We start from the raw sequence: 25739 nt of genomic DNA on the forward strand, positions 1-25739 counted from the left end.
CTCCATGGACTGTAGGCCACCAGGCTCCTCTGTCCAAGGGATTTTTCAGGCAAGAATACTGGAGTGGATTGCATCTCCTTCCCCAGGGGACCTTCTTGACCCAGGGATCGAATCTGCATCTCCTAATTGGCAGGCAGATTCTTTACCACTGAGCCACCTGGGAAGCTGTGTCAGTAAATAGGTTGCATCAATTAGAAATTCTGCATTCTTATAATTAACAGTAAAGATTTCCTGTAAAGAGAAAGATACAGACATGGTTCCTCTTCATTTTCGCAATTGTTAAACATTTTTTATATAAAATGTGTGCTCATGAGTTTGGACATTGTTGGACATTGGCTCTTGGAACTTCCTAGTGATTTGGGCCATGTTGTTTGCGGTGGTTTTATTTTTAACCACCTCATTTGAGGGGATTTTAATTTACCTTTAACTTTTTAAAATTGTTACAGTATTTGGTGCTTTCATTTTGCTGCTTAACACAACAATTAGGAGTTCCTCCTATTTAGGGACATACATTCATCTGCATTGTTCAAACCCATCCTGAGTTTATTCTATGAGTAGAGTGATGACTACTCAAGTCTGTTGTGATTTCCCAGTGGAAACATGATAAAAAAAAATAGTGGATGTTTAGAGGCAATCATACAAGGAATAATTGAGGTGAGCTGTAGGGAGAGGGTATTACTTTGGGTAATATCCTAATTTAGTATAAAAGGAGAAATGAGAACTTTTGTGTCTTTTTATTGCAGGGGTGGTTAGAAGTCTTGTGCATCAGTGATTCATTGGCCTGTTTTACTATTTGAGGTTTCATTTCCATATGCTTAGACTTCCAGCATCTGTTGTGTAAGAGTAGGAAACAAATGTAATAGCTGTGAGTTTTTATGAAGTTTTGTAAATATATATAAAGCTTTTATACTTATTTATAGATAGATAGATAAGAAGAAAGAAAATAACACAAATGCCTTTGTATGCTAGGAGAATATTAAACTCTCCTGAACTTCAAGTGTTCAACTTTTTCCCCCACCACTCTGAGATTCTTTCTAGGAATAACTGAAGGGCTGGGGAAGAAGGACATAGGCCACAACAGGCCTTTTTTGCAACCCTGTTTGAACACCCACTAGGGCTGCACCTCTCCTCGTTTCATCACGTAACTAGGAGTGAAGTGAGAGGGCTCCCAGGTCTGTCTTTGAGTCTAAGTCAGCTTCCTCGAACAGATCTTTGGACATACTGTGGTTCTGAAACCTAAAGGTGTATCTCAAATGGAATTTGCTGGGGACATCCTCATTCAAGTGCATCACCATCAGTTCCCTCCATGGGCATCCACAAACCATTTCCAAGTCATTGTTTCCCAAATCAGGCCTATGAACATCTTTAGAAACCAATGCATATTCCACTCTGAAAAACTGACCTGAGGTAACATCAGGGGCAGAGAGTGACAGAAACATTCAGCAGAACCCATGTCATGGGCATATCCCATTGACCACAGAGACCACAGGCCCTGCATATTTATCAGATCCACTTGCTTGCTTATTTACCCAACACTTTGAAAGGGGACACAAATAGCTCTAGTATTTTCTTTTTTTTTTTTTTAAGTTTTATTTAAATATTTATTTGGCTGCATCAGGTCTTAGTTGCAGCATGTACATATCTCAGAAAATGGATGTCAAACAGTTAGTAGTGGTTTTGAGGATACTTGACTGGAAGGAAAAAATGTAGAAAATGGGCTGGAAGATAGTATACCTGAAGCTCCTATGCATTTGGCTCTCTTTAAATATGGTGACTGTGAAATCTGACTAATACCTTCCTTGTTTCTGCCTTCCAAATCTCTGGCAAGTCACACTATTGGTGGACTCTAACAGGGAACCATAAAGAGGATGAGTTCTGGAAAATCTAATCCCTAACATTACCTACAGAGATGATAGCTCTAGCTTTAGATTTTGTTGCCCCACTATAAGCCTCTCTTCTTTTTTATTTATTTACTTGGCTGCATTGGGTCTTAGTTGGAGCATAGGGGATCTTCATTGCATAATGTAGGATCTTTCATTGAGGCACACAGGCTCAGTTGCTCCGTGGCATGTGGATTCCCTGAGCAGGGATCAAATCCAGGTCCCGTGCATTGCAAGGAAGATTCTTAACCACTGGACCACCAGGGAAGTTCCTAGGCCACTCTTCTTAATTCCAAGTCTATTCACCAAATTATAGTCAGAAGGAAAGATACAAAGCAAGATATAAATATAAATTATTTTCATATAAATATGAAAATAATTGTTCACATAGAAACTATATTCATTTATAAGTGAGGTATACACAAATATTTACTGAACAATTTATTAGTATAGAAAATGTTAAAAGGCTCTTGTACTCTTCACTCCAAAAAAAGAGCTTGGTAAGAAAGATAAATAGATATACTGGACTAGAGATATCCGAGAACTGCCACAGCTGTTAGGAAAATCCAAATACCAAACTGTCATTTCTCAGTGGGCCCTTAACACAGAGCAAATCAAACATTATAAAACAATTTTAACCTAATTGCATTATTATAAATTTACTTTGATTCACCTATGATCCAACTGGCTTCAAAAAGAAAAGATAAAATAAAACTGATTTAAAGAAAAAGCTCTATTAATTTTATGTACCACTGTGGAAACATGACTTACAGAGTCATCTCCCCTCATATTCATTTCTGAGAGTAATTACTAGAAATCCACTGTCCAATAGTGCACTTTAAGAAAGAGAATTGATAAACACAATGTATTTCCAACTTTAATAACAACCTTTTCCTGTTTTCTGAAAGATTACACATAGATTAATTTTCATCAAGCTTTCTCATATTACTTATATTTATTTCTTTTCAATGTGAGTTTTCACATGTAAAGACATGGGCTCATTGAAATCTTTCCAAAACTGTTTAACTCAGGAGTTTTTGTCCAGTGAGTCCTTTCATTATTTTGGACTTGGAATGACTGACAGTTTTCTGACTTTTTTTTTTTTTTTACATTATATAGCATCTCTCCAGTGTGCACTCTCTTCAAATGGTTTGTGACAAATGAAGGCTTTACCATACTCCCTCCACTCTGATCTTTTTCAAGTCATCAAAAATAAATAAAAACCTCTGGTAAAATCTGAAGGCTTTCCCATATCCCTTACAGTCACAGGGTTTCTCTTCAGTATGAATTCATTCATGCATTTCTAAGGAGGTATAATTTTTGCAGGACTTCCCACATTGTTTACAAGGTTTCTCTTCTATGGGAATCCTTTCATGTGTTTGCAAACTTTGAAAATATCTTAAGGTTTTCCCACCTTGTTTACACTGATAGGCTCTCTCTCCAGTGTGGCTTCTTTAACATTTTCAAAGTGAAGTTGGTTGACTAAAGGCTTCTCTGTGTTCCTCATTCATAAAATTTCTTGTCAGTGTGAATTCGTTTGTGCTTTTGGAAGGAAGTGTAATATCTGAAAGCTCTACTGCACTGTGAGCATTCATAGGGTTTCTCTCCAGTGTGCAGTCTCATGTGTACTCTCAAGGTTTGGTGATGGGAGAGGGCTTTCCCACATTCCTTGCATTTGTAGGGTTTCTCTCCAGTGTGAGTTCTTCCATGTGACTGTAAGGAATTGTAATGACTGAAGGCTTTACCACACTGTTTGCATTCGAAGGGTTTCCCTCCAGTATGAATTCGTTTGTGTTTGTGAAAGGAAGGGTAATATCTGAAGGCTTTACCACATTGTTTACATTCATAGGGTTTCTCTCCAGTGTGCAGCCGCATGTGTATTTTTAAGGTTTGCTGATGGGAGAGGGTTTTCCCACATTCCTTGCATTCATAGGGCTTCTCTCCAGTATGAGTTCTTCTGTGTGACTGTAAGGAGTTGTAGTAATTGAAAGCTTTACCACATTGTTCACATTTATAGGGTTTCTCTCCAGTGTGAATCCTTTGATGTATTCGAAAGGAACTAGGAGAAATGAAGGCTCTCTCACATTCCTGACATTTATAAGGTCCATCGCCAGTGTGAGTGATCATGTGTGCTCGAAGGCTTGAGAGACCTCTGAAGGTTCTCCCACACTCCTTACATTCATAAGGCTTTTCCCCAGTATGAATTCTTTCATGTTTCCGAAAAGAACTAGGACAACTGAAGGCTTTACCACACTGCTTACATTCATAGGGTTTCTCACCTGTGTGGGTCCTTTGATGTGTTCTAAAAGTATGATAATATCTAAGGAATTTTCCACATTGCTTACACTGATAGGGTTTCTTTTCACTGTGGGTTGTTTCATGTGTTCGCAATGAAGAGGAACAATTAAAAGCTTTCCCACATTTCTTACATGTATATGAGGCATTTCCAGTGTGTGTTACCATGTGTCTTCGAAACCCTGTGCTCCACATGAAGGCCTCCCCACATTCCTTACATTCATAGGGTTTTTCTCCTGTGTGGATTCTTTCATGTGCTTGAAAGGATGCACGGGAATGGAACGCTTTCCCACATTCCTCACATTTATATTTTTTCTCTCGATTGTGATTTTTCTCATGGGTCTCCAAAAACTGGAGATAGCCAAAGGCTTTACCACATTCCTTACATCTATATGGCTTCTCTCCATATTTCTGATACTCAGGTGGTTTACGTTCAGTGTGATAACTCATATGTCTCTTAAGGGATGAATGACGTGTAAACACTTTTCCACATACACTGCATTCACGTGGTTTCATTCTATTAGTTTTCTTGTTCAGATTGAGGTTTGGAATAATGCTGAAGTTTTCTCCACACTGACTACCCTCTTTATTTTCACAGAGTCTTTCTACTACATGACTTCTGTGGAAAACAAACAAACAAACAAGGAGTACATTATTAATGAGTTCTTTATTAACAATTTTATATTTAGTAGGACATTTGAATTACATTTTTATCACTTATAGCAATAGTGTAGGTTTTATGTCTTGTCTGAATGGTTTCAAGTTTAACATAAAAAATGCTCTTGCAATCATCAAAACAGTGACAATTCACGTAGAGAATTTATTTAAAGTGTTAAACTATTTTGCAAACACTGAACATCTATGTCACACAAGTAATTTTGGTGAAAAATTTCCAAGAATAACTAAATTTGGAGCACTAGTTATTTCCTCTTTTTAAAATTGTATAACATAACAGAATACTCACATGAGCTACTATATTATATTGTGACTTACCTTAATTTTCTCCCCTGATTTTTGTACTGATCTTCAATGTCATGATCTTCCCATTTTTCTCCTAAATTGCAGATCAAGGAAAATGATTCCAAAATATTATTAGTTACAGAAAAATGACTAGATTCTATATCCATTGTTGGCTGTGACCTTGCCTAGTTTTATTTAGCAACATCCTGCATTTCCACATTTAATATCTTGGAACAATATGCAAGAAACACTTGTTGCTACTAATTAACAAAATAAAGGCAAGTTGTCATCCTCACCTATTGAGACCAGGTTCCTCAAGGTTTCCCGCATCACATCTCTATAGAGCTTCTTCTGTGAAGGATCCAGGAAAGCCCATTCTTCCAGGGTGAAGTTGACAGCCACATCCTCAAAGGTCACTGAGTCCTAAAGCATCCCAAATGTGTGTATAGGAGGATGTGTGAGATGAACAGCCCTGGACATCTATACACCATTTATATGAAGACTCATTTTATGTATGAGTCTGTCACCTCTCTGACTTGATTATGAGAAGCTTACTCTCTGTCCACACTTAATTCCTTATAAATTTAACAGCATCATGAAAACATGCAAATTATTTATACAGTTTATTGTGATCTCATCAGATATTATTTCTATCTCATCGCAGGGTCCATGCATGTTGGGAAATGACAGAAATGCTACACACATGAAACAAATATTATCATTTTAAGATCATGGATTCCTTGTGAGGAAAACTCTTCCCTCTCCCTTGCTGCTGCTGCTGCTAAGTTGCTTCAGTCGTGTCCGACTCTGTGAGACCCCATACACAGCAGCCCACCAGGCCCCGCCGTCCCTGGGATTCTCCAGGCAAGAGCACTGGAGTGGGTTGCCATTTCCTCCTCCAATGTATGAAAGTGAAAAGTGAAAGTGAAGTCGCTCAGTCCAGTCCGACTCTTAGTGACCCCATGGACTGCAGCCTATCAGGCTCCTCTGTCCATGGGATTTTCCAGGCAAGAGTACTGGAGTGGGGTGCCATTGCCTTCTCCCTCCCTCTCCCTCACTACCCACTATTTACAGCACTCCATGAGGCAGAGGGTGAAATTTGCATAAGATTTTACTAAGTAAAAACATAGTGAAGAACTAGAAGCTTTTACTTCTATCCCTATCACCAAACATGAGTGTCCAGGACAAGTAGAAATCCAGCTTTTAATAAGATCCAACTGGCTATTTAGTCCTTAAGTTCCAGGTTTTTAGAAATAGTACAGTGATGTAGCTGGTGGAATGAAAATATCCTGACTACCAGGATGTATCACTTTTAACTTGTGTAATATTTACCACAGGTTCAGCTTTCCCTTTCTCTCTCTGATTTTATGGACTTGAAAGTTATTTGGTATTTAGAGCTCAGATACCAGGAAGAACATGTCACAACTTAGACCACAAATTCCCTATACTCATGCACCTTGGGGCTGCTCAGAGGCACACAAAGTGGGATAATATGCCAGAAGCACTCTTTATGGCAGAACCAGAACACTGTGCCCTGTGCTTTGCTGACCTTGAGTAACAGGTTAAGAGCTGAAGACTGCAAGTGTGTTCATTGAAAATCACAATGGATTCATGGTAATTTAATGAAGGATTCAGCAGTGCTTTCCTCCAAACAACCCTAAAATCTCCGTTTTCAAACTTCAGGAAGAAGTGGTTTCAAAACCAGCCATTCTAGAGGCTGTTCTCCCAAGTTCTCTAATTCCCAAACACTCCTATCTGGTCTACAGAAGTATGATGGCTTGACCACTGAACTTAAGAATCCCTTCGTTGATGACAGCACACAGTGCCAATAGCATATGAAAGGGTTTACTTCCCATAATTGAGGTCTCTGGGGAAAGTAAGGCCTGCTTCTCCAGCAGTCAGGAAATGCCTTAAGAGAGAAAGGAGCCTGGGCTTTTATAAAAAATTAGGGGGTGGATTTGGGTTCACACACAAGAACAGGATCTTATGAGGGCTTAACGTCTTGTTACTGCCAAGAGAAAGGAGCACCAAGGCACTCTTATCACTATGTAGAGGTGTGGGTCAAAGAGAAATGAGGGGAAGGGCCCTGCATACATTCCCTTCTCTCTGAGGAATCTGGATTTTTTCTCTGGTGCATGTAAGGCAGAATCTTCCTGACACCAGTATGGATTTTAAACACTGGTGAGTCTGAAAGGACCACAGGTTTTTTTGCAGCTTTCTTCCTAGCATTTGCCAGCCCCGTGCCTGAACTGATTTGAATACTCTTTCTCCCTGTGCCATTTCCCCTCCCACTTCCACTTCCTGCCTTCCACTGCCCTTGTGTGAACGGAGTTTTGTAATTCTACCTGTTGTATTTTGTGGACCTGTTATTTTTGTTTTTCTGTGAAGCACAAATATTAGATATGGGAGGTATATGAGACTCCACTGCTCCTGGTCACTCCCTTTATAGCCAGCCATCACTGTCTTGTTTCTTGTAACTCAAGTTAGATTTTGGTCTCTTGCTCCACTGCAAAAAAACAAAAACAAAAACAAAAAACAAAAAAAACACAAGAGAGGGGGACAGGAGGAAAGACCTCACAGCTAGATCTGCTGGGTTTGAGGAATGATTTTCTTTCTTCCCCATGAAGAGGAAAAAGCTTTTCCACTGGTACCTTTAAAGCTCCCCCAACAATAGGGAGGTACCAATTTTGGACAAGTGCCACTGCAACACGGAATGCTCAGAGAACCTGAACTTTTAAACTCTGGACGTCTAAACTTGACTGTTGGCCACTGCTGGGTCTGTCTGGTGTTTCAAAGGAATACTGGGTGCTGCAAATAGGAACTGAAGGGGTAAACTTATTAAACCCATTAAACCTATGGAAAAAAAGAGAAATGGGTGGGGGGAATGAGGCTTAAAAGTTAAAAGCAGTCAACCATCAAAAATGGGAGTCAGAGAACTCTGGTTTGGGGTCTGGTATTTAAGGAACTCTGGTGGTCCAGTGGTTAGGAATTCGCTTTGCAGTGCAGGGGACGCAGATTGGATCACTGGTCAGTGTCTAAGATCCCACATGTCTTGGAGCAACTAAGCCTGTGTGCCACAACTACTGAGCCCAGGCGCCATAACCAGAGAGTCCAAGCACTGCAACAAAAGATCCTGCATGACACAACAAAGATTCTGTGTGCCATGACTAAGATCTGAGGTAACCTAAATAAATAAATATTTTAAAGCACTTGGATGCCATTCCCAACTTCATAGAAAAAACTTGAAAACATCTGAAATCAATAACTCTTCTTAGATCCATCAGAGCATTGATGTCACAGCAAAACCACTGTTTCCAAAATTGAGAAAGAAAAAATAAAGATACAAGGCCTGGGGACTTCCTTGGTGGTCCAGTGGTTAGGAATCCACTTTGCAATGCAGGGGTTCAAGAGCTGGATCCCTGGTTGGGATCCTATATGCTTCAGGGCAGCTAAGCCATGCATAGCAGCTGGAGGGCCCACTTGCCACAACTACTGAAGCCTGCCCACTATGTAGCTTGAGGGCCACAATTAGCCTGTGTGCCACACCTGGAGAACTTGTGTGCTGAAGCAATGGATCCCAACTAAGACTCAATGGAGCCAAAACCAAACAAATATTTTAAAAAAGTCATTGATGGCAAACCACAAATGCAGGAAGTTCAGAAAACACTCTATAAAGAGTCTGGCTGCCAGTACAGGAGACACCAGTTTGATCCCTGATCTGGGAAGACCCCACATGCCTTGTAGCAACTAAACCCATGCACCACAACTATTAAACCTGTGTACCAGAGCCCAAGAACTGCAACTACTGAGCCTACAAGCCACAACTACTAAAGTCCAGGCACTCTGGAGTCTGTGCTCTGTGACAAGAGAAATCCCTGCTTGCCACAACTAGAGAAAGCCTGCACAGCAACAAAGACCCAGCACAGCCAAAAATAAATAAATAAAAATAAAATTATAAAAAAAGAAAATGCACACCCAAGTATTTCATATTGAAACTGAAGAAAGAATATATTGAAAAGATGTAGAAGAAACACCTTAGTTTACACAGATTTTTAAAAATTTACTTTAAGTATAGTTGATTTACAAAGTTGTGTTAATTTCTGCTGTATAGCAAAGTGAATCAGTTATACACATACATTCCTTTGTATATTCCTTTCCATTCTGGTTGATTGGAAAGTGAAAGTTGCTCAGTCATGTCCAACTCTTTGCAACCTCATGGACTATAGAGTCCATGGAATTCTCTAGGCTAGAATACTAGAGTGGGTAGCCTTTCCCCTCTCCAGGGGATCTTCCCAACCCAGGGACCAAACCCAGGTCTCCCACATTGCAGGCAGATTCTTTACCAGCTGAGCCACAATGGTTGATTACAGGATACTGAATACAGTTCGTTGCATGATAGAGTAGGATCTTGATGTTTGCCCATTCTATATATAATAGCTTGCATCTGCTAATCCCTAACTCCCAATTCATCTGTCTCCACTTTCTCTCCCCCTTGGCCATCACAAGTCTGTTCTCTGTATCCATAAGTCTGTTTCTGTTTCATAGATAAGTTCATTTGTGCCATATTTTAGATTCCACATATAAGTGATATCATATGATATTTGTCTTTTTTCTTTCTGACTTACTTTCAGTTCAGTTCAGTTCAGTCGCTCAGTCATGTCTGACTCTTTGTGATCCCATGAATCGCAGCATGCCAGGCCTCCCTGTCCATCACCAACTCCCAGAGTCCACCCAAACCCTGTCCATCAAGTCGATGATGCCATCCAGCCATCTCATCATCTGTCGTCCCCTTCTCCTCCTGCCCTCAATCTTTCCCAGCATCAGGGTCTTTTCCAATGAGTCAGCTCTTCACATCAGGTGGCTAAAGTATTGGAGTTTCAGCTTCAACATCAGTCCTTCCAATGAACACCCAGGACTGATCTCCTTTAGGATGGACTGGCTGGATTTCCTTGCAGTCCAAGGGACTCTCAAGAGTCTTCTCCAACACCACAGTTCAAAAGCACCAATTCTTCGGTGCTCAGCTTTCTTTATAGTCCAACTCTCACATCCATACATGACCACTGGAAAAACCATAGCCTTGACTAGACAGACCTTTGTTGGCAAAGTAATGTCTCTGTTTTTTAATATGCTATCTAGCTTGGTCATAACTTTTCTTCCAAGGAGTAGGCGTCTTTTAATTTCATTGCTGCAATTGCCTTCTGCAGTGATTTTGGAGCCCAGAAAAATAAAGTCAGCCACTGTTTCCCCATCTATTTCCCATGAAGTGATGGGACCGGATGCCATGATCTTAGTTTTCTGAATGTTGAGCTTTAAGCCAACTTTTTCACTCTCCTCTTTCATCAAGAGACTCTTTAGTTCTTCTTCACTTTCTGCCATAAGGGTGGTGTCATCTGCATATCTGAGGTTATTGATATTTCTCCCGGCAATCTTGATTCCAGCTTGTGTTTCTTCCAGTCCAGCGTTTCTCATGATGTACTCTGCATATAAGTTAAATAAGCAGGGTGACACTATACAGCCTTGACGTACTCCTTTTCCTATTTGGAAGCAGTGTGTTGTTCCATGCCCAGTTCTAACTGTTGCTTCCTGACCTGCATATAGGTTTCTCAAGAGGCAGGTCAGGTGGTCTGGTATTCCCATCTCTTTCAGAATTTTCCACAGTTTATTGTGATCCACACAGTCAAAGGCTTTGGCATAGTCAATAAGGCAGAAAGAGATGTTTTTCTGGAACTCTCTTGCTTTTTCGATGATCCATCTAAACTTACATCGATGACTTACTTTACTCAGTATGATAATCTCTAGATCCATCCATGTTGCTGCAAATGGCATTATTTATTCTTTCTTTATGACTGAATAGTATTGCATTGTGTGTGTATACAATTGTGTATACACAAATGTGTATATATACACAATGTCCATTCATCTGTGTATGGACATTTAAGTTGTTTCCATGTCTTGGCTATTGTGAATAGTATTGCTACGAACATAGGGGTGCATGTATCTTTTCTATTCATAGTTTTGTTTGGTTATATGCTCAAGATTTGGATTGGTTGCTCATATAGCAACTCTATTGCTAGTGTTTTTGAGGAACCTCCATACTGTTTTCCATAGAGGCTGCACCAATTTACATTCCTAGCAACAGCTCAGGAGGGTTCCCAGTTCTCCACATCCTCTCTAGAACTTTTTATTTGTAGTCTCTTAAATGATGGTCATTCTGACTGCACCTAATTAGGTGGTACCTAATTGCAGTTTTGATTTGCACAGAGAAAAAAATATTTTAATTAAATCAGACGTGTTTTCAGAAACCATGCAAGGAAGAAGAGAGTGGACTAAATGCTATACAGGCATACTTCATTTTATTGTGTTTCACTGTAGTTTGTGGAAACCCTACATTGCCGATGATGGTTAACATTTTTTAGCAATCAAGTTTTTAAATTGAGCTATACAAATTGCTTTTTAGATATAATGCTACTGCATACTTAATAAGCTATGATATAGTAGAAACATAACTTTTATATGCACTGGGAAGCCAAATAATAAGTGTGACTTACTTTATTGCAGTGGTCCTGAACAGAACCCCCAATTTGAGGTCTCCATGTATTTCAAGTTTTGAAAGAAAAAAACTCTTCTAGTTTTCAAACCTCAAAGGTAATCCTTTGAAAATATTAATTTAATAAAATGATAAAGTCAGTCAAAACAATGAAGAAAGAAAACAGAAATTACTAACATCAGAAATAAAAGAAAGGAGAAATAAGCATGAGAAAGGATTTGACACCAACCAACATCCATTTATGATAACAAACAATGCTATTTGCTGAGCAAGTTTAACAAATGTACCACAGTCAAATAAGAAAAAAGAATATAGTGCAAACTGTGGATGCAGAGGGGTTATGTATACTTTCTGATACATTTCTCTATGCTTCCTAATCAATTTTCCTATACACTTAAAACTGCCCTAAAAAAACTGAAGTGTACTAGAAAAAAAAAAAAAAGATGAAGACAAACTTGTTATCCCTGATGACTGACCAATGACTGAAACAGGATACTTTTCATCCAACTGATTTGCATTTATTCAATAAGGCAGCATGGTGCTCCATGAGCCTAAGACCAGTAAGAGAGGTGAAACTTCCACTGAATGCCCTGTTGGACAGAACTGCACAGCATATTCTGAGAAGCGCCATGGTTACTATCAACATCTCTAGAACTCTAACGTGGATGAGAAGTGTCCTGGCAAGACCGTGAATAGTGGACCTAGTACACGTACAGAAGAGTGTTACCTTGTGACTTCCCTGGTGGTCCAGTGGTTAAGCATCTGCCGAACAATGTGTGGGACATGAGTTCAATTCCTGGTCACAGAACTAAGATCCCACACACCTACTGAGCCCACACATCGCAAAGAAAGATCCCACCTGATGCAATGAAGATCCCAATGTGCTGCAACTAAGACCCGATATAGCCCAAAAAATATATATATTTTAAAAGTATTACCTTGATTTGTATTTTGGGTTATCTATTGAGTTCAGAGGTTCTTAAAATTCTTTTACTACAAAGGGGGCAACTCTTAGACAACTGTCCAAGAATCTGTTAATACAAGTAGATAAGGCCAGTTTGGGGCCAGTATCAAGACAACTGCCTGATGTTTGGGTACCTGTGTGACCCTGGGGTTTGGATTTTTTTTTTAATCATGGATATCGCAAATAAGGGATGAAGGGCAGCAATTGTCTTCTGAACTTGTCCTGCAGGAATATATACTGTCTTCCTTACAGTCGTGCATCCATACCAGAACTGTGCCTTCAATTAACCCCAGGTAAGACTCCATCTGGGAGAATGGGGACCTTTCCCAACACCGCAGCAACTTTTAAGGAAATGAGTAGAAGAGGCCTCCTTCTGCAGGAGACTCAGGTGAGGACAGATGTGACATTATCATGTCACATGGAGGTGTTAGTAAGCATGCTGACCCGATGGGGTGCTGTTTCCAAGGTCACAGGCATAATGAGCAGTTCAGCAGAGGATCACATGCTCAGTGCTTGCTGCTGCTGCTGCTGCTAAGTCACTTCAGTCTTGTCCAATTCTGTGCGACCCCATAGATGGCAGCCCACCAGGCTCCTCTGTCCCTGGGATTCTCCAGGCAAGAACACCGGAGTGGGTTGCCACTTCCTTCTCCAATGCATGAAAGTGAAAAGTGAAAGTGAAGTCATTCAGTCGTGTCCTACTCTTAGTGACCCCATGGACTGTAGCCTACCAGGCTTCTTTGTCCATGGGATTCTCCAGGCAATAGTACTGGAGTGGGATGCATTTCCTTCTCCTGCTCAGTGCTTATGTTCTCGAAAAACACAAGTCTGTGTGCCTGATGCACAGTGAGGCCAAACAATACTAAAACACTGGCGTTTGGAACAGAGAAAAATTTATTACAGAGCTATGCAAAGAGATGGGTGGCTCAAGAAGCCCAAAGTTACTAAAAGCTTTCAGCAAAGCCCTTTTATAAGAAAGGTGAGGGAGAGGCCTGATTAGTTGTTGCAAACTTCTTGGTGTCATATCCTTTGTTCCTGAAGTTAGGTCACGATCAGGCAACAATCTTCTTGTAAATCTCTACCAAATGAATGTTATTCTTTCTTCTGACAAGAAAGAGCAAGGTCCCAAGGCAAAGCTGTCACCCTCTGGGGTCCTGGTCCTGGCTAAGAGGAGGTAGATCTCAGTTGGCAACTTGGGGCCAGGTTCCTAGACTGCCCAAATGTCATCACTGAGGGAGCCAGGCACCGAACACAATGGCCCTCAGGGGGCCCAAAGAGTGGGGAGACAAGGTCCCACAGACTGTGACCCGGGCAGACTGCCACTGCTACTATTAGGTCACAGAGGCTAGGAGGCGGGAGAGGTTCACTGCTGCCTCAAGGCCTGGGCCAAGAGTAGCTTTAGTGAGTGGCTTTAGTGAGGGCTCTAGAGCCCCACCAGATTCATGGGATTAGATCTGATAGACAGAGTGCCTGAAGAACTACGGATGGAGGTTCGTAACACTGTATAAGAGATGGTGATCAAAACCATTGCCAAAAAAAGAAATGCAAGAAGGCAAAATGGTTGTTGGAGGAGGCCTTGCAAATATCTGAGAAAAAGAGAGAAGCAAAAGGCAAAGGAGAAAAAGAAAGATATATCCATCTGAATGTAGATTTCCAAATCTACAAGAGAGATAAGAAAGCCTTCCTAAGTGAACAATGCAAAGAAACAGAGGAAAACAATAATGGGAAAGACTAGAGATCTCTTCAAGAAAATTAGAGAACAAGGGAACATTTCATGCAAAGATGGGCACAATAAAGGACAGAAACGGTATGGACCTAACAGAAGCAGAAGATATTAGGAAGAGGTGGCAAGAATACACAGAACTATACAAAAAAGATCTTAATGACTCGGATAACCACGATGGTGTGATCACTCACCTAGAGCCAGACATCTTGGAGTGTGAAGCCAAGTGGACTTTAGGAAGCATCACTATGAACAAAGGTAGTGGAATTGATGAAATTCCAGGTGAGCTATTTCAAATGCTAAAATGCGATGCTATGAAAGCGCGGCGCTCAATATGCCAGCAAATTTGGTGAACGCAGCAGTGGCCACAGGACTGGAAAAGGTCAGTTTTCATTCCAACCCTAAAGAAGGGCAATGTCAAAGAATGTTCAAATTACCGCACAATTGTACTCATTTCACATGCTAGCAAAATAATGCTCAAAATTCTCCTAGTTAGGCTTTAACAGTATGTGAAGTAAGAACTTTCAGATGTTCAAGCTGGATTTAGAAAAGGCAGAGTAACCAGCAATCAAACTGCCAATATCCATTGTATTATAGAAAAAGATTTCAGAAAAACATCTGGTTCATTGACTATGCTAAAGCCTTCGTTTGTGTGGATCACAACAATCTGTGGAAGATTCTTAAGGAGATGGGAATACCAGACCACATTACCTGCCTCCTGAGAAACCTGTATGCAGGTCAAGAAGCAACAGTTAGAACCAGACATGGAAAAATGGACTGGTTCAAAACTGGGATAGGAATACGTCAAGGCTGTATATTGTCACCCTGCTTATTTAACTTACATGCAGAGTACACCATGCCAGGGGAGATGAAGCACAAGCTGGAATCAAGATTGCCAGGAGAAATATCAATAACTTCAGATATACAGATGACACCACCTTTATGGTAGGAAGCAAAGAGGAACTAAAGAGGCTCTTGATGAAGGTGAAAGAGAAGAGTGAAAAAGCCGGCTTAAAACTCAACATTAAAAAAACTACGATCACGGGATCCAGTCCCATCACTTCATGGCAAATAGATGGGTAAACAAAACAGTGACAGACTTTATTTTTTGGGGCTCAAAAATCAATGCAGATGGTGACTTCAGCCATGAAATTAAAAGACTCTTGCTCCTTGGAAGAAAAGCTATGACAAATCTAGACAGTGTATTAAAAAGCAGAATCATTACTTTGCCAACAGAGGTCCGTCTAGTCAAAGCTATGGTTTTTCCAGTAGTCATGTACAGATGTGAGAGTTGGATCACAAAGAAGGCTGAGCACCAAAGAATTGATGCTTTTGAACTGTGGTGCTGGAGAAGACCCTTAAGAGTCCCTTGGACTGCAAGCAGATCCAACTAGTCCATCCTAAAGGAAATCAGTCCTGAATATTCACTGGAAGGACTGATGCTGAAGCTGAAACTCCAATACTTTGGCCACCTGATGCGAAGAACCAACTCATTTAGAAAAGACCCTGATGCTGGGAAAGATTGAAGGCAGGAGGAGAAGTGGATGACAGAGGATGAGATGGTTGGATGGCATCACTGACTCAATGGACATGAGTTTGAGGAAGCTCCAGGAGTTGTTGGTGGACTGGTAAGCCTGGCATACTGCAGTCCATGGGGTTGCAAGCAGTTGGACACAACTGAGTGACTGAACAACAATTGGAGCCCCACAGGACACAGCCTCCAGCCTGTTCCCTGGGCCCCACCTCACCTGCTGGCCCAAGGCCCAGTGAGCTGAAGGGCTTCCAGGAGAAGGCTAGGATCTGCCTCTTACCTCACTCTCCATCTGATGACCACCAAACCACAGACCGATGGCTGAATTCCTTCCCTTTAAGTTAGTTGCCGAGTCACATTTGACTCTTTGTGACTCCATGGACTGTAGCCCACCAGGCTCCTCTGTCCATGGAATTCTTCAGGCAAGAGTACTGGGTGAGTGGCCATTCCCTTCTCCAGGAGATCTTCCTCACCAGGGATCCAACCTAGGTCTCCTGCATTGCAGGTAGATTCTTTACCATCTGAGTCACCAGGGAAGCCTGAATTCCTTCCCTGCTGCTGCTAAGTCACTTTAGTCATGTTTGACTCTGTGTGACCCCATAGATGGCAGCCCACCAGGCTCCCTGATCCCTGGGATTCTCCAGGCAAGAACACTGGAGTGGGTTGCCATTTCCTTCTCCAATGCATGAAAGTGAAAAGTGAAAGTGAAGTTGCTCAGTTGTGTCCGACTCCTAGCGACCCCATGGACTGCAGCCTACCAGGCTCCTCCATTCATGGGATTTTCCTGCTCAGTTATTGGTCAGCACTGCAGAGGGCCCTGCCCACAAGTAACAAACTGTCAATAAGGGAATTCTTTCCCTCAGTTCAGTTCAGTTGCTCAGTCGTGTCTGACTCTTTGCGACCCCATGAATCGCAGCACACCAGGCCTCCCTGTCCATCACCAACTCCTGGAGTTCACTCATACTCACGTCCATCGAGTCAGTGATGCCATCCATCCATCTCATTCTCTTTCATCCCCTTTTCCTCCTACCCACAATCCCTCCCAGCATTAGAGTCTTTTCCAATGAGTCAACTCTTCGCATGAGGTGGCCAAAGTACTGGAGTTTCAGCTTTAGCATCATTCCTTCCAAAGAAATCCCAGGGCTGATCTCCTTCAGAATGGACTGGTTGGATCTCCTTGCAGTCCAAGGGATTCTCAAGAGTCTTCTCCAACACCACAGTTCAAAAGCATCAATTCTTCGGCGCTCAGCCTTCTTCACAGTCCAACTCTCACATCCATACATGACCACAGGAAAAACCATAGCCTTGACTAGACGGACCTTTGTTGGCAAAGTAATGTCTCTGCTTTTGAATATGCTATCTAGGTTGGTCATAACTTTCCTTCCAAGGAGTAAGCGTCTTTTAATTTCATGGCTGCAGTCACCATCTGCAGTGATTTTGGAGCCCAAAAAATTTCCTTCCCTAGTGGTCCCTTATTGACAGTTTGTTACTTGTGGGCAGGGCCCTCTGCAGTGCTGACCAATAACTGAGCAGGACTACTAATGGCTGCTCATCCACAATTGGTTGCTTGTAGGCGAGGCCCACTGAAGCACCAACCAAATGCTGAGCAGAACTGTTGCCTGGTAACATGGTGAGCAGTCATGACAAGCACAGCAATGGCTGTGTGCTAAGGGCTGTGCTCACTGCATTCTATTACACTTGTGAGAGTCTTAGTTTTCAAGAGAGCCTAGTACATGGTGATAGTTGCACTTCTAAGGCGGTTCTTTGCACCAGAAGCCTATAGACAGCTTAAGGCCATCATGGGTCACTGTAAGGTGCATAAGAGGAGGCCATTGTATCCTCTATACTGAGGGAGACTCCAAGGGAACTAACAGGAGTGCCTGTTGTATGTATGGTCATTTAAACACAGTCCAGAGCCTTTTGTAGCAGGGGTTCTCTCAAGGTGGGGGCCAATTTCCAAGTAATAGTAAAAATGGGCTCAAGTAAAATTCCTAAATAAGGAATATGTTGTCTCCCCAACACCAAAAGAACCCTAGTAGGCCTTATGGGTGCTGAGAATGACTACAAGTATTTCTTCCCATTGTAAAGGAGGGAGCAGTTGATTACTGAAAAACATACAGAAACTTAACTAAGGGCCTCACATTCCGTGGGTTAATGGCCCATACTTTTTGCGAGATCCTTTTTTCCATATTTGTGTATTCTGAATGAAAATGAAATGAATGTGCTCAGAGGAAGATGTCCTTAGTGTGATGTCATACCTGTGTTCCTGAAGCAAAGTGCATGCAGTTCAAATCTTCCTGCAGAGACTGTGGGATGGCAAGACTGCTGAGATTCTTGGAGGGTAACCAGATAAAGATGTCCCTTCAGAGGGGAAGGCCTCTGCAGCTGAGAGAATGTTGAAATAGATACTCAACATAACAGACTTATCAAGTCTGTGAGAGCAAGATGTTTACTGAGTGGATGAAGTAATTTCCATAATGATACGGACTAGGAATAGGGGCTAATTTGATGTAACCACAGCTTAAGGTTGTTGTAATCCACTACGAGGTATCATTCATTCTTTCCAGGTTTAAGAACAGATCAAATAGGCTATTAAAAGAGAAAATTGGGGGCTATCACTTCTCCCTTAATGTGTTTCTTTATAATGTTTTTCAATATAATTCAATGTCGTGGTCCGTGTGTGGACTGGAAAAGAATTTTCATACATGAGGCAGAATGAGAGGAAAATAAAGTTTATTAGAGTGGGAGGTGCTGTTAGACCAGCAGGCCAGCTCAGGGGAGAACGAACGTTGAACAGGGGTCCTTAGTATACTCTTATACCCAGGGTACAAGGGGTGGGATAGGGGTCTTGCGGGTCATTTGCTGACTGGATGAGGTATGTATTCTGGGTGGGGTAAGAGTAAGGCAAATACTTTCTCCCTGTGAGGTAGGAGGGAAACAGGTTATATTGCTCAGGAGGACCTGAAATCCGTTAATAGTTACAACACGGAGGAGGGAAGGACAATAAGCAACTGGCTTTTCTGTTCCTGCATTCCAAGACCCTCCTTGGTTTTATTTGCTCTTTTGTCTTTGGGTTATCACATTCAAGGCCAGTTAAAAACTTTAAATCAGGCCATATTAATGAATTTAACTGTCGGGTAATGTTTGTGGAATCTTATTTTGTCTTGCCAATTTGGAAGTAGAAGACAATTTAATTTTACTTAATGAATCATGGGTTCAGAGCTTTCCTGCTCATTATGGGATATTTTGGGACAATGAGTGATACAACCATGAGAAATTTAGGCAAGAAGAGAGGTCTGCTGCTGAAGGCAAAGTATACCTATTTGTCCTTTATACTCTATTCAGTCATTCCCCTGAGATGATGAGGTAAACTGCTTGAATATCGTGGGATCCCCATGAATACCTGCAATTTGAAACCTAGTTTAATTACATGAAGTTTCATGAATTAGAGTGCGGTATACAGGAGATGTTAATATTAATTTAAATTCGTATTACAGAGGACCAAAAGTCAGGCAGGCCTCTTCTATCTTTTTACTATGGAAATTCTTCTAGCATATTTTGGATTTACAATTGAATGAAACTGTAGTCCTTTCTTTCAGTACGTTTTTTCTCTGGTTCTCTCCCTCCAGTCTTTCTTTGTTGTGTATTTTAGGTCACTGAATATACTCTGGGGGAGAGAGTGTCCTTTCTACCCTAGCACTGATAATTTTTTTCCTCTAGAGAGCCTCACACCAGTGTCATCAGGGTCACAGGCTTCCTTCATGACAACTGGTTAGGTTATAGAAATTAAGTACCCCAGGCTTAAATTGGTTTAAATTAACCCCTTTTCTGTGCCACAGTGAGGCTATAGGTGTTGCCCACCTAACTCAGAGGGTCAGCATCTTTGTTGCAGGTGCTTCTAGCAGGTGCAGCAACAGCAGAGGTACTGAAGGGTCCTGGTGAGCCCTCTGGTATTAGGAATGGACTCAGCCTGCCACCTACTGGCTGCCTTTACTCTCTCTTCTCTTTCTCTCTGAAATAATCTTTTCAGAGTGATGATCTGAGGGGTTTACCTCATTCACAGGGTATAATCAGCCAAGTAACCCCCGAAGATCCCTCCCCTCCAAGGTCTGGGTGAACCCAGCCTCAGTCATACCTGCAGTAAAACACAGACAGGTTCCATCCAAGCCATGGACTAAGGATCACTAGGAGGGTCCCATCCCCATTCTACTCCCACAGGACACGGCATTAACACACACTGTCATCTTGGTGTCCTCTGTATATAGAACCCAGGTTTGGTGGGGGTCAATAATGCCACACAGGGCAGCACAGGGCACAAGCAACCGGCAGCTCACAGAGCAGGAGCCCCCAGGCTTTCTTATCAGCCTGCCCAGGTAAGACGTACTAGGGGAATGGGAGCGGTGAGGCTTATCTTTCAGTACTAGTCAAACATCAAGTATGTGGAACCTGACTACTCATTACAAGAATCAAACCCAGGTAAGAAAAACATGCATCTGCACTGGATTGTTTCCATATAAAGAAACATCAACAGGATGATCAAGAAGTAATTATAACTGGGTATTTGTGCATGGGTGGAGTAAGAGCACAGGAGTGGAGGAGGACATGTGGGCTAGGAGTCCTAAGCTAGTTTACAATTTTAGAAATATTTTTAACCTTCACATGCATTATTTAAAATCAGGAGAGAAACTGATATACATCTTATCTTCCTATGCTTAACATTATTTTAAATTAAGTTTTGCTTTTTAAAATTAATCCTAATTTTTCTACATAGGAAACCACTCTAAGATTTAATCCTTTAAATGCTAACAGATATAAAACTGCACACCATAAAAGATTTACAAATCCCCTTCTAACTAAAAGGACAAGAACATTATAGTTTGTCCCTCCACTATATTTCATACTAGGGATATTTTCAGGAATGAGCGGCATAATATAAAATATTAGGGGTTTGGAATTAAACCCAGAAATAGACTTAAAAGATGTATATAAGCTTTAAAGTGTTTTCTTTATATCAACAAAAATATAAATTCAATGGCTTTTCCCTCACATTCATTAAAACAAGAATTCATTTGCTTTAGGAATAGCATGGCCTTCTAAATGTTTAGGGACAGGAGGGCATTATGCTAAGTGAAATAAGTCAGACAGAGAAAGATAAATACTTTATGACATCACTTACATGTGGAATCTAAGAAACACAACAAACTAATGAATATTACAAAAAAGAAGCAGACTCACAGATACAGAAAATAAACTAGTGGTTATGGGGTTGATGGGGGCAATGCAAGTGTAGGGAACTGGGAGTCACAAACAATTTGGTTGTAAGACAGGGTACAGGGATATATCGTACATCATGGGGAATATAGGCACTATTTTGTAGTAACTGTGAATGGAGTATAACCTTTAAAAATTGTATAATAAATTTTTTTTAATGGAAAAAACATTTGAGCACTTAAACACACCCATCTCATACTGAGGCTCTCTTTGCCCTAATGGAACAAAATTCTAGTTGGTTCCAGAATTTTCTTGCTTTACTCACATCATATCTCTCAATTAACTTACACATTAAAAGCCCCAAAGCTAATGGAAACTAGAATTAAAGGACTGCAACGTTTAGCTAAGAAATAAACATATATTTGAAATGACTGATTTTGAGAAACCAGTATTTATGTGAAAATTTAACAATTTTTGAAAAGTGCTTGGAAATGGAATTGGCTTATTAAACTTCCTTACGGTAGAATTGTAGAGTTTTTCATGCACTGGAACTCCACCCGGCTTTGGATCAATCCCAGAACAAAGGAGGACCACCTCTCACACACACACACATACAACCTCCCTGATGCAATAAACCTGGAGAACTTGCAGGAGGAAACTCATTTTAAAAGGAGAAATGGTAAAGTTGTTTTTAAACTTTTTATTTTCTATTGGGGTATAAGCTGATTAACAATTTGTGATAGTTTCAGGTGAACAGTGAAGGGACTCAGCCATACATATACATGTATCCATCAGGAGAAAGTATATAGTTTTAAAAACATATTAGGAACTTCCCTGGCAGTCCAGTGGTTAAGACTCCACACTTCCGATGCAGGGGGTATGGGTTTGATCTCTAGTCCAGGAACTAAGATCCCCCATGCCATGTGGTGTGGCCAAAAAAAAAAATTAATTTAAAAAATGACATATTAATTTTATAAAATAATTTATTCTGCTAAAAATCTCCATTAAAAACATTTAATTAAAAATTAATTTATTTATTTTAATTGGAGGCTAATTACTTTACAATATTGTAGTGGTTTTTGCCATGAATCAGCCACGGGTGCACATGTGTTCTCCATCCAGAAACCCCCTCCCACCTCCCTTCCCATCCCATCTCCCACGGTCATCCCAGTGCACCAGCCCTGAGCACCCTGTCTCATGCACTGAACCTGGACCAGCGATCCACTTCACATATGAAATATACACGTTTCAATGCTACCCTCTCAAATCATCCCACCCTTGCCTTCTCCCACAGAGTTCAAAAGACTGTTCTTTATATCTGTGTCTCTTTTGCTGTCTCTCATATAGAGTAAAAAAAACAGTGTTTTAATTTGGTATACACAACACTTTTGGATTAAAAATTGTCACAAAAGTAATTAAAAAAAAAAACAAAGAAAATACTGGGAGCAAAGCAGATAAGTAGCCTTCTTGCTACAGTTCAGAAGAAAAATACACTTTCAGAAAGATGACCAAATTCCCATACTTGGGGTCTAAAATATAGTTCCTAGAGCAGGTTAGTCACTGGAGAAGAAGGGTAGGGACAGTTGAGCCACAAGAATGAATTCTAGGCTCTACATGCTCTCCCGTGTCCCAAAAGCATGGAAGCACAGAATCTACTAGGTTCTAGTCTCACAAGTGAGGAAACTCTATGTCTGATTCAATTTAAGATTCTGATCCAAATTCATAAACCCTTTGTCTGCAATACAGAAGACATGATAATAACAGCCTCTTTCAATGTGCATAAATTACACTGAGTGTACCTACACTGTGAACGCAAAACTGAAGTTCCGAGTTTTGCGTCCACAGTGTCCAACTCTTTTGTGACCCCATGGACTGTAGACTGCCAGGCTCCTCTGTCTATGGGATTCTCCAGACAAGAATACTGGAGTGGGTTGCCATTTCCTTCTCCAGGGGCTCTTCCCAATTCAGGGATTGAACTCACAGAGGAAAGTTTTGGGCCTCCAACCTCAGAAATGAAATCAGTCCCCACCACTGTGTGCAGTTGCATCCTCAGCTTTCCAGGGCTCTGTAGCACCTCTCAGTATAAAGTCTCCTTCCACTGTGGGTTCGAACATGTAAGACACCTGCCGGGGCGGGGAGTGGGAGTTGCTTCCCAACAAAAATAACTGAGTCTGCAGGTCGTTCTCTTTACAGGAGCCTTGGCATGGATCACTGACTATAGGCCTCTGCTCTGCACTGGAGTATCTTTGGAACACGCTTGATGTTTTAATGGACACAGACATAGTGTTTGAACAATCCAGCAACACAATTTAAACCTATCATTTATGTGGAAAGGAGGAAAGAAAATTGTAGGGCATTTTCACTAGTTCAACCAGAAAACCTGAAATAACATTTACTCCTTTCAGGAAAAAAAAAAAAAAGATGTCAGTCAGTGATTATTTCTACAGTGAGAAATAGGTTTGTAAATAATTAATCACACCTGAACACTTGGTCTGGACGTCTAAGCAGATACCACACAACCAGAGAATTTCATTTGAAATCACCTAAAAGTAAAGAATAGTCCTGAGGAACTTACTACACATGCTCCAGGGGAGAAAAAAACAGCAGAACAAAACTTTTCAAATGAAATGTAATCCTGGAATTTTTTTTTCCCTAAAATTCACCTTTTTTGCCTCTTGGGAAATATGTTATACTATCTTTTAAGCTGTATTGATTAAATGCATTTTACTCTGATTGAAAAAATGGCATTTAAATATGTGAATAAATCTTTTAAAGGTGACAATCTTTAAATCTTAAAAGTGGGGGCAACCCTGACAGGACACATGACCCAGAAAGTTTTAAAAGGAACTTCCACACATTAGATGTCTGTGCCCAGGAAAGAGTATGGGAGGAGAGGCACCAAACTGTTGAAAAAAGTAGTTTCAAGTGGTTATTTTTTGCTTTCTTCTGGTGGAAAACATTCACAGACCAAAAAAAAAAAAAAAAAAAAAAAAGGGAAAAAAGAGCCATCTAAGGCTCTGGGAGGAAAATGATAAACAGTTAAAACACTGCGTCTGTTTGAAATGCACCACGGAGGACAAATAGTTGATAATGATGCTGTGAATCTGAGAGGGAATTTGGCCTTGGGGATGTAGGGTGAACTCCGAAAATTTAGGGAACTCATTGTCAGCTCTAGAAAGAGCTAAGCTTGAGCGGACTGGGGCGTAGAAGTCTACTCAAATAACTGGGAAACAAGAGAAAATGGGTGCCCCCTGGGAAAAAGTCAGGGACTGGGGACCCCACACACCAGAGCTCCTCCCACGCACGAACCACGTAGACCGAGTCACGAGGGTCCCTTGACAATCCTCCCCGGGGTCACAACACAGTCTGAGGAGGACGCGGGGCTGCGGGGTCGAAGCCGAAGTCGGGGCGCGCAGTGACTGGACAGGACGCCCGGGGTCCTGGCTGCCGGCCCCGCCCCCCCACGCGACCGGAGGGAGGAGACTGAGGTCCGAGCAACGCCCCTCGGGTCCTCAGGCTCCGGGGTTGACAGCGGGGAGGCCCGACACCACCACAGCTGGTCCGAATCCACTCCCACCAACGCCTCCTCCCCTCTCGCTCCAACTCTGCACCCGGATAACGCACACTCACCATTTCTAGGTTTCCTGGGTCTCCCTGAGTCCCTCCTACGACTCCCACAGCAGATCACAACAAGACAGACTCTGAGGCAGTGCCGCTAGCTTCTCTGAGAGGTGGGAAACCGGATCACTAGCGGATCCTGAGGGAGTGAAAACGGAGCCGAAGCGGTGCGTCGCCCCACCTACCTGCCCAAGCGGCGCTCCTGATTGGACAGTTCTCAAAGCCGCACCTCCTAGTACTTGAGTGACAGCTGGACAGAAGGACTTGTGTCTCTAGGGAACTAGCTTCCTCGGACAACCCCCAAGAGGCGCCCAGACCCACGCTGAGGGCAGTGGGTGGAGCAGAAAACTGACCCAGCCCGACGCGGTTACTTGGAAACAAGTTTTTGCAAGCCTGGAGCGGCCTAGCTCGTATTCGCCCAGCTCTTTGTGCACACGTGAGGGCGGGGAATTTCTCATTGAGTTTCCAAAAAACAGAGCATGAGGTTGACATGGCTCTTCTTTTGCTCTGTGCATCCCCTACCAGTACACCTGGTACACCAGTACACCTACCAGTACACCTGCTCACATGACTGCTCCTCCCTCTATATCTTAGAGCCCAGACACTGAGTTGCCCCAGGCTACTGATTGTTCTACTCTTTCGATCAGAGTATCTCCACTTGCATACTTCATCAAAGGGGTGTTAAGGGGTGTATGCCTCTGCTGGTTTCCTTGACAACTGATGAGCCAATTTGAGGTCAATTTTTCTCTATAGCTGGTTGCTGCTGCTGCTCCTGCTAAGTCTCTTCAGTCGTGTCCGACTCTGTGCGACCCCATAGACGGCAGCCCATCAGGCTCCACCGTTCCTGGGATACTCCAGTCAGGAACACTAGAGCAGGTTGCCATTTCCTTCTCCAATGCGTGAAATTGAAAAGTGAAAGTGAAGTCGCTCAGTCGTGTCCGACTCTTGGCGACCCCATGGACTGCAGCCTACCAGGCTTCCCATCCATGGGATTTTTCCAGGCAAGAGTACTG

General features: G+C 41.8%; 1 protein-coding gene across 3 annotated transcripts; it reads right to left on the reverse strand.

Moving 5' to 3' along the window:
* Nucleotides 1-1121: 1121 nt before the first annotated feature.
* On the reverse strand, nucleotides 1122-24910 carry LOC129625386 (zinc finger protein 709-like). Of its 3 annotated transcripts, none has more exons than XM_055543688.1 (5): nucleotides 24739-24910; nucleotides 14561-14767; nucleotides 5432-5558; nucleotides 5169-5229; nucleotides 1122-4794 (listed from the first exon to the last, which is right to left on the reverse strand). In XM_055543688.1, the coding sequence occupies exons 3-5, from the start codon at nucleotides 5463-5465 to the stop codon at nucleotides 3384-3386; spliced, it is 1506 nt and encodes a 501-aa protein (XP_055399663.1). In that variant the 5' UTR covers nucleotides 5466-5558; nucleotides 14561-14767; nucleotides 24739-24910; the 3' UTR covers nucleotides 1122-3383. The 3 variants fall into 3 exon arrangements, with proteins under 3 accessions (XP_055399663.1, XP_055399652.1, XP_055399641.1); XM_055543677.1 differs by lacking the exon at nucleotides 24739-24910 and adding an exon at nucleotides 18156-18240; XM_055543666.1 differs by lacking the exon at nucleotides 14561-14767 and having other exon boundaries at nucleotides 1123-4794.
* Between the last annotated feature and the right edge of the window lie 829 nt (nucleotides 24911-25739).

The sequence above is a fragment of the Bubalus kerabau genome, chromosome 1 (assembly GCF_029407905.1).
Source record: "Bubalus kerabau isolate K-KA32 ecotype Philippines breed swamp buffalo chromosome 1, PCC_UOA_SB_1v2, whole genome shotgun sequence".
Lineage (NCBI taxonomy): Eukaryota > Metazoa > Chordata > Mammalia > Artiodactyla > Bovidae > Bubalus > Bubalus kerabau.

Excerpts from the sequence above, each read along its gene's own strand:
- LOC129625386 (XM_055543666.1), bottom strand. Across the intron at positions 5,230-5,431 it reads GAGGAACCTGGTCTCAATAG|GAGAAAAATGGGAAGATCAT; the intron begins GTGAGGATGACA and ends TCTGCAATTTAG. Across the intron at positions 4,795-5,168 it reads AATCAGGGGAGAAAATTAAG|AAGTCATGTAGTAGAAAGAC; the intron begins GTAAGTCACAAT and ends TGTTTTCCACAG.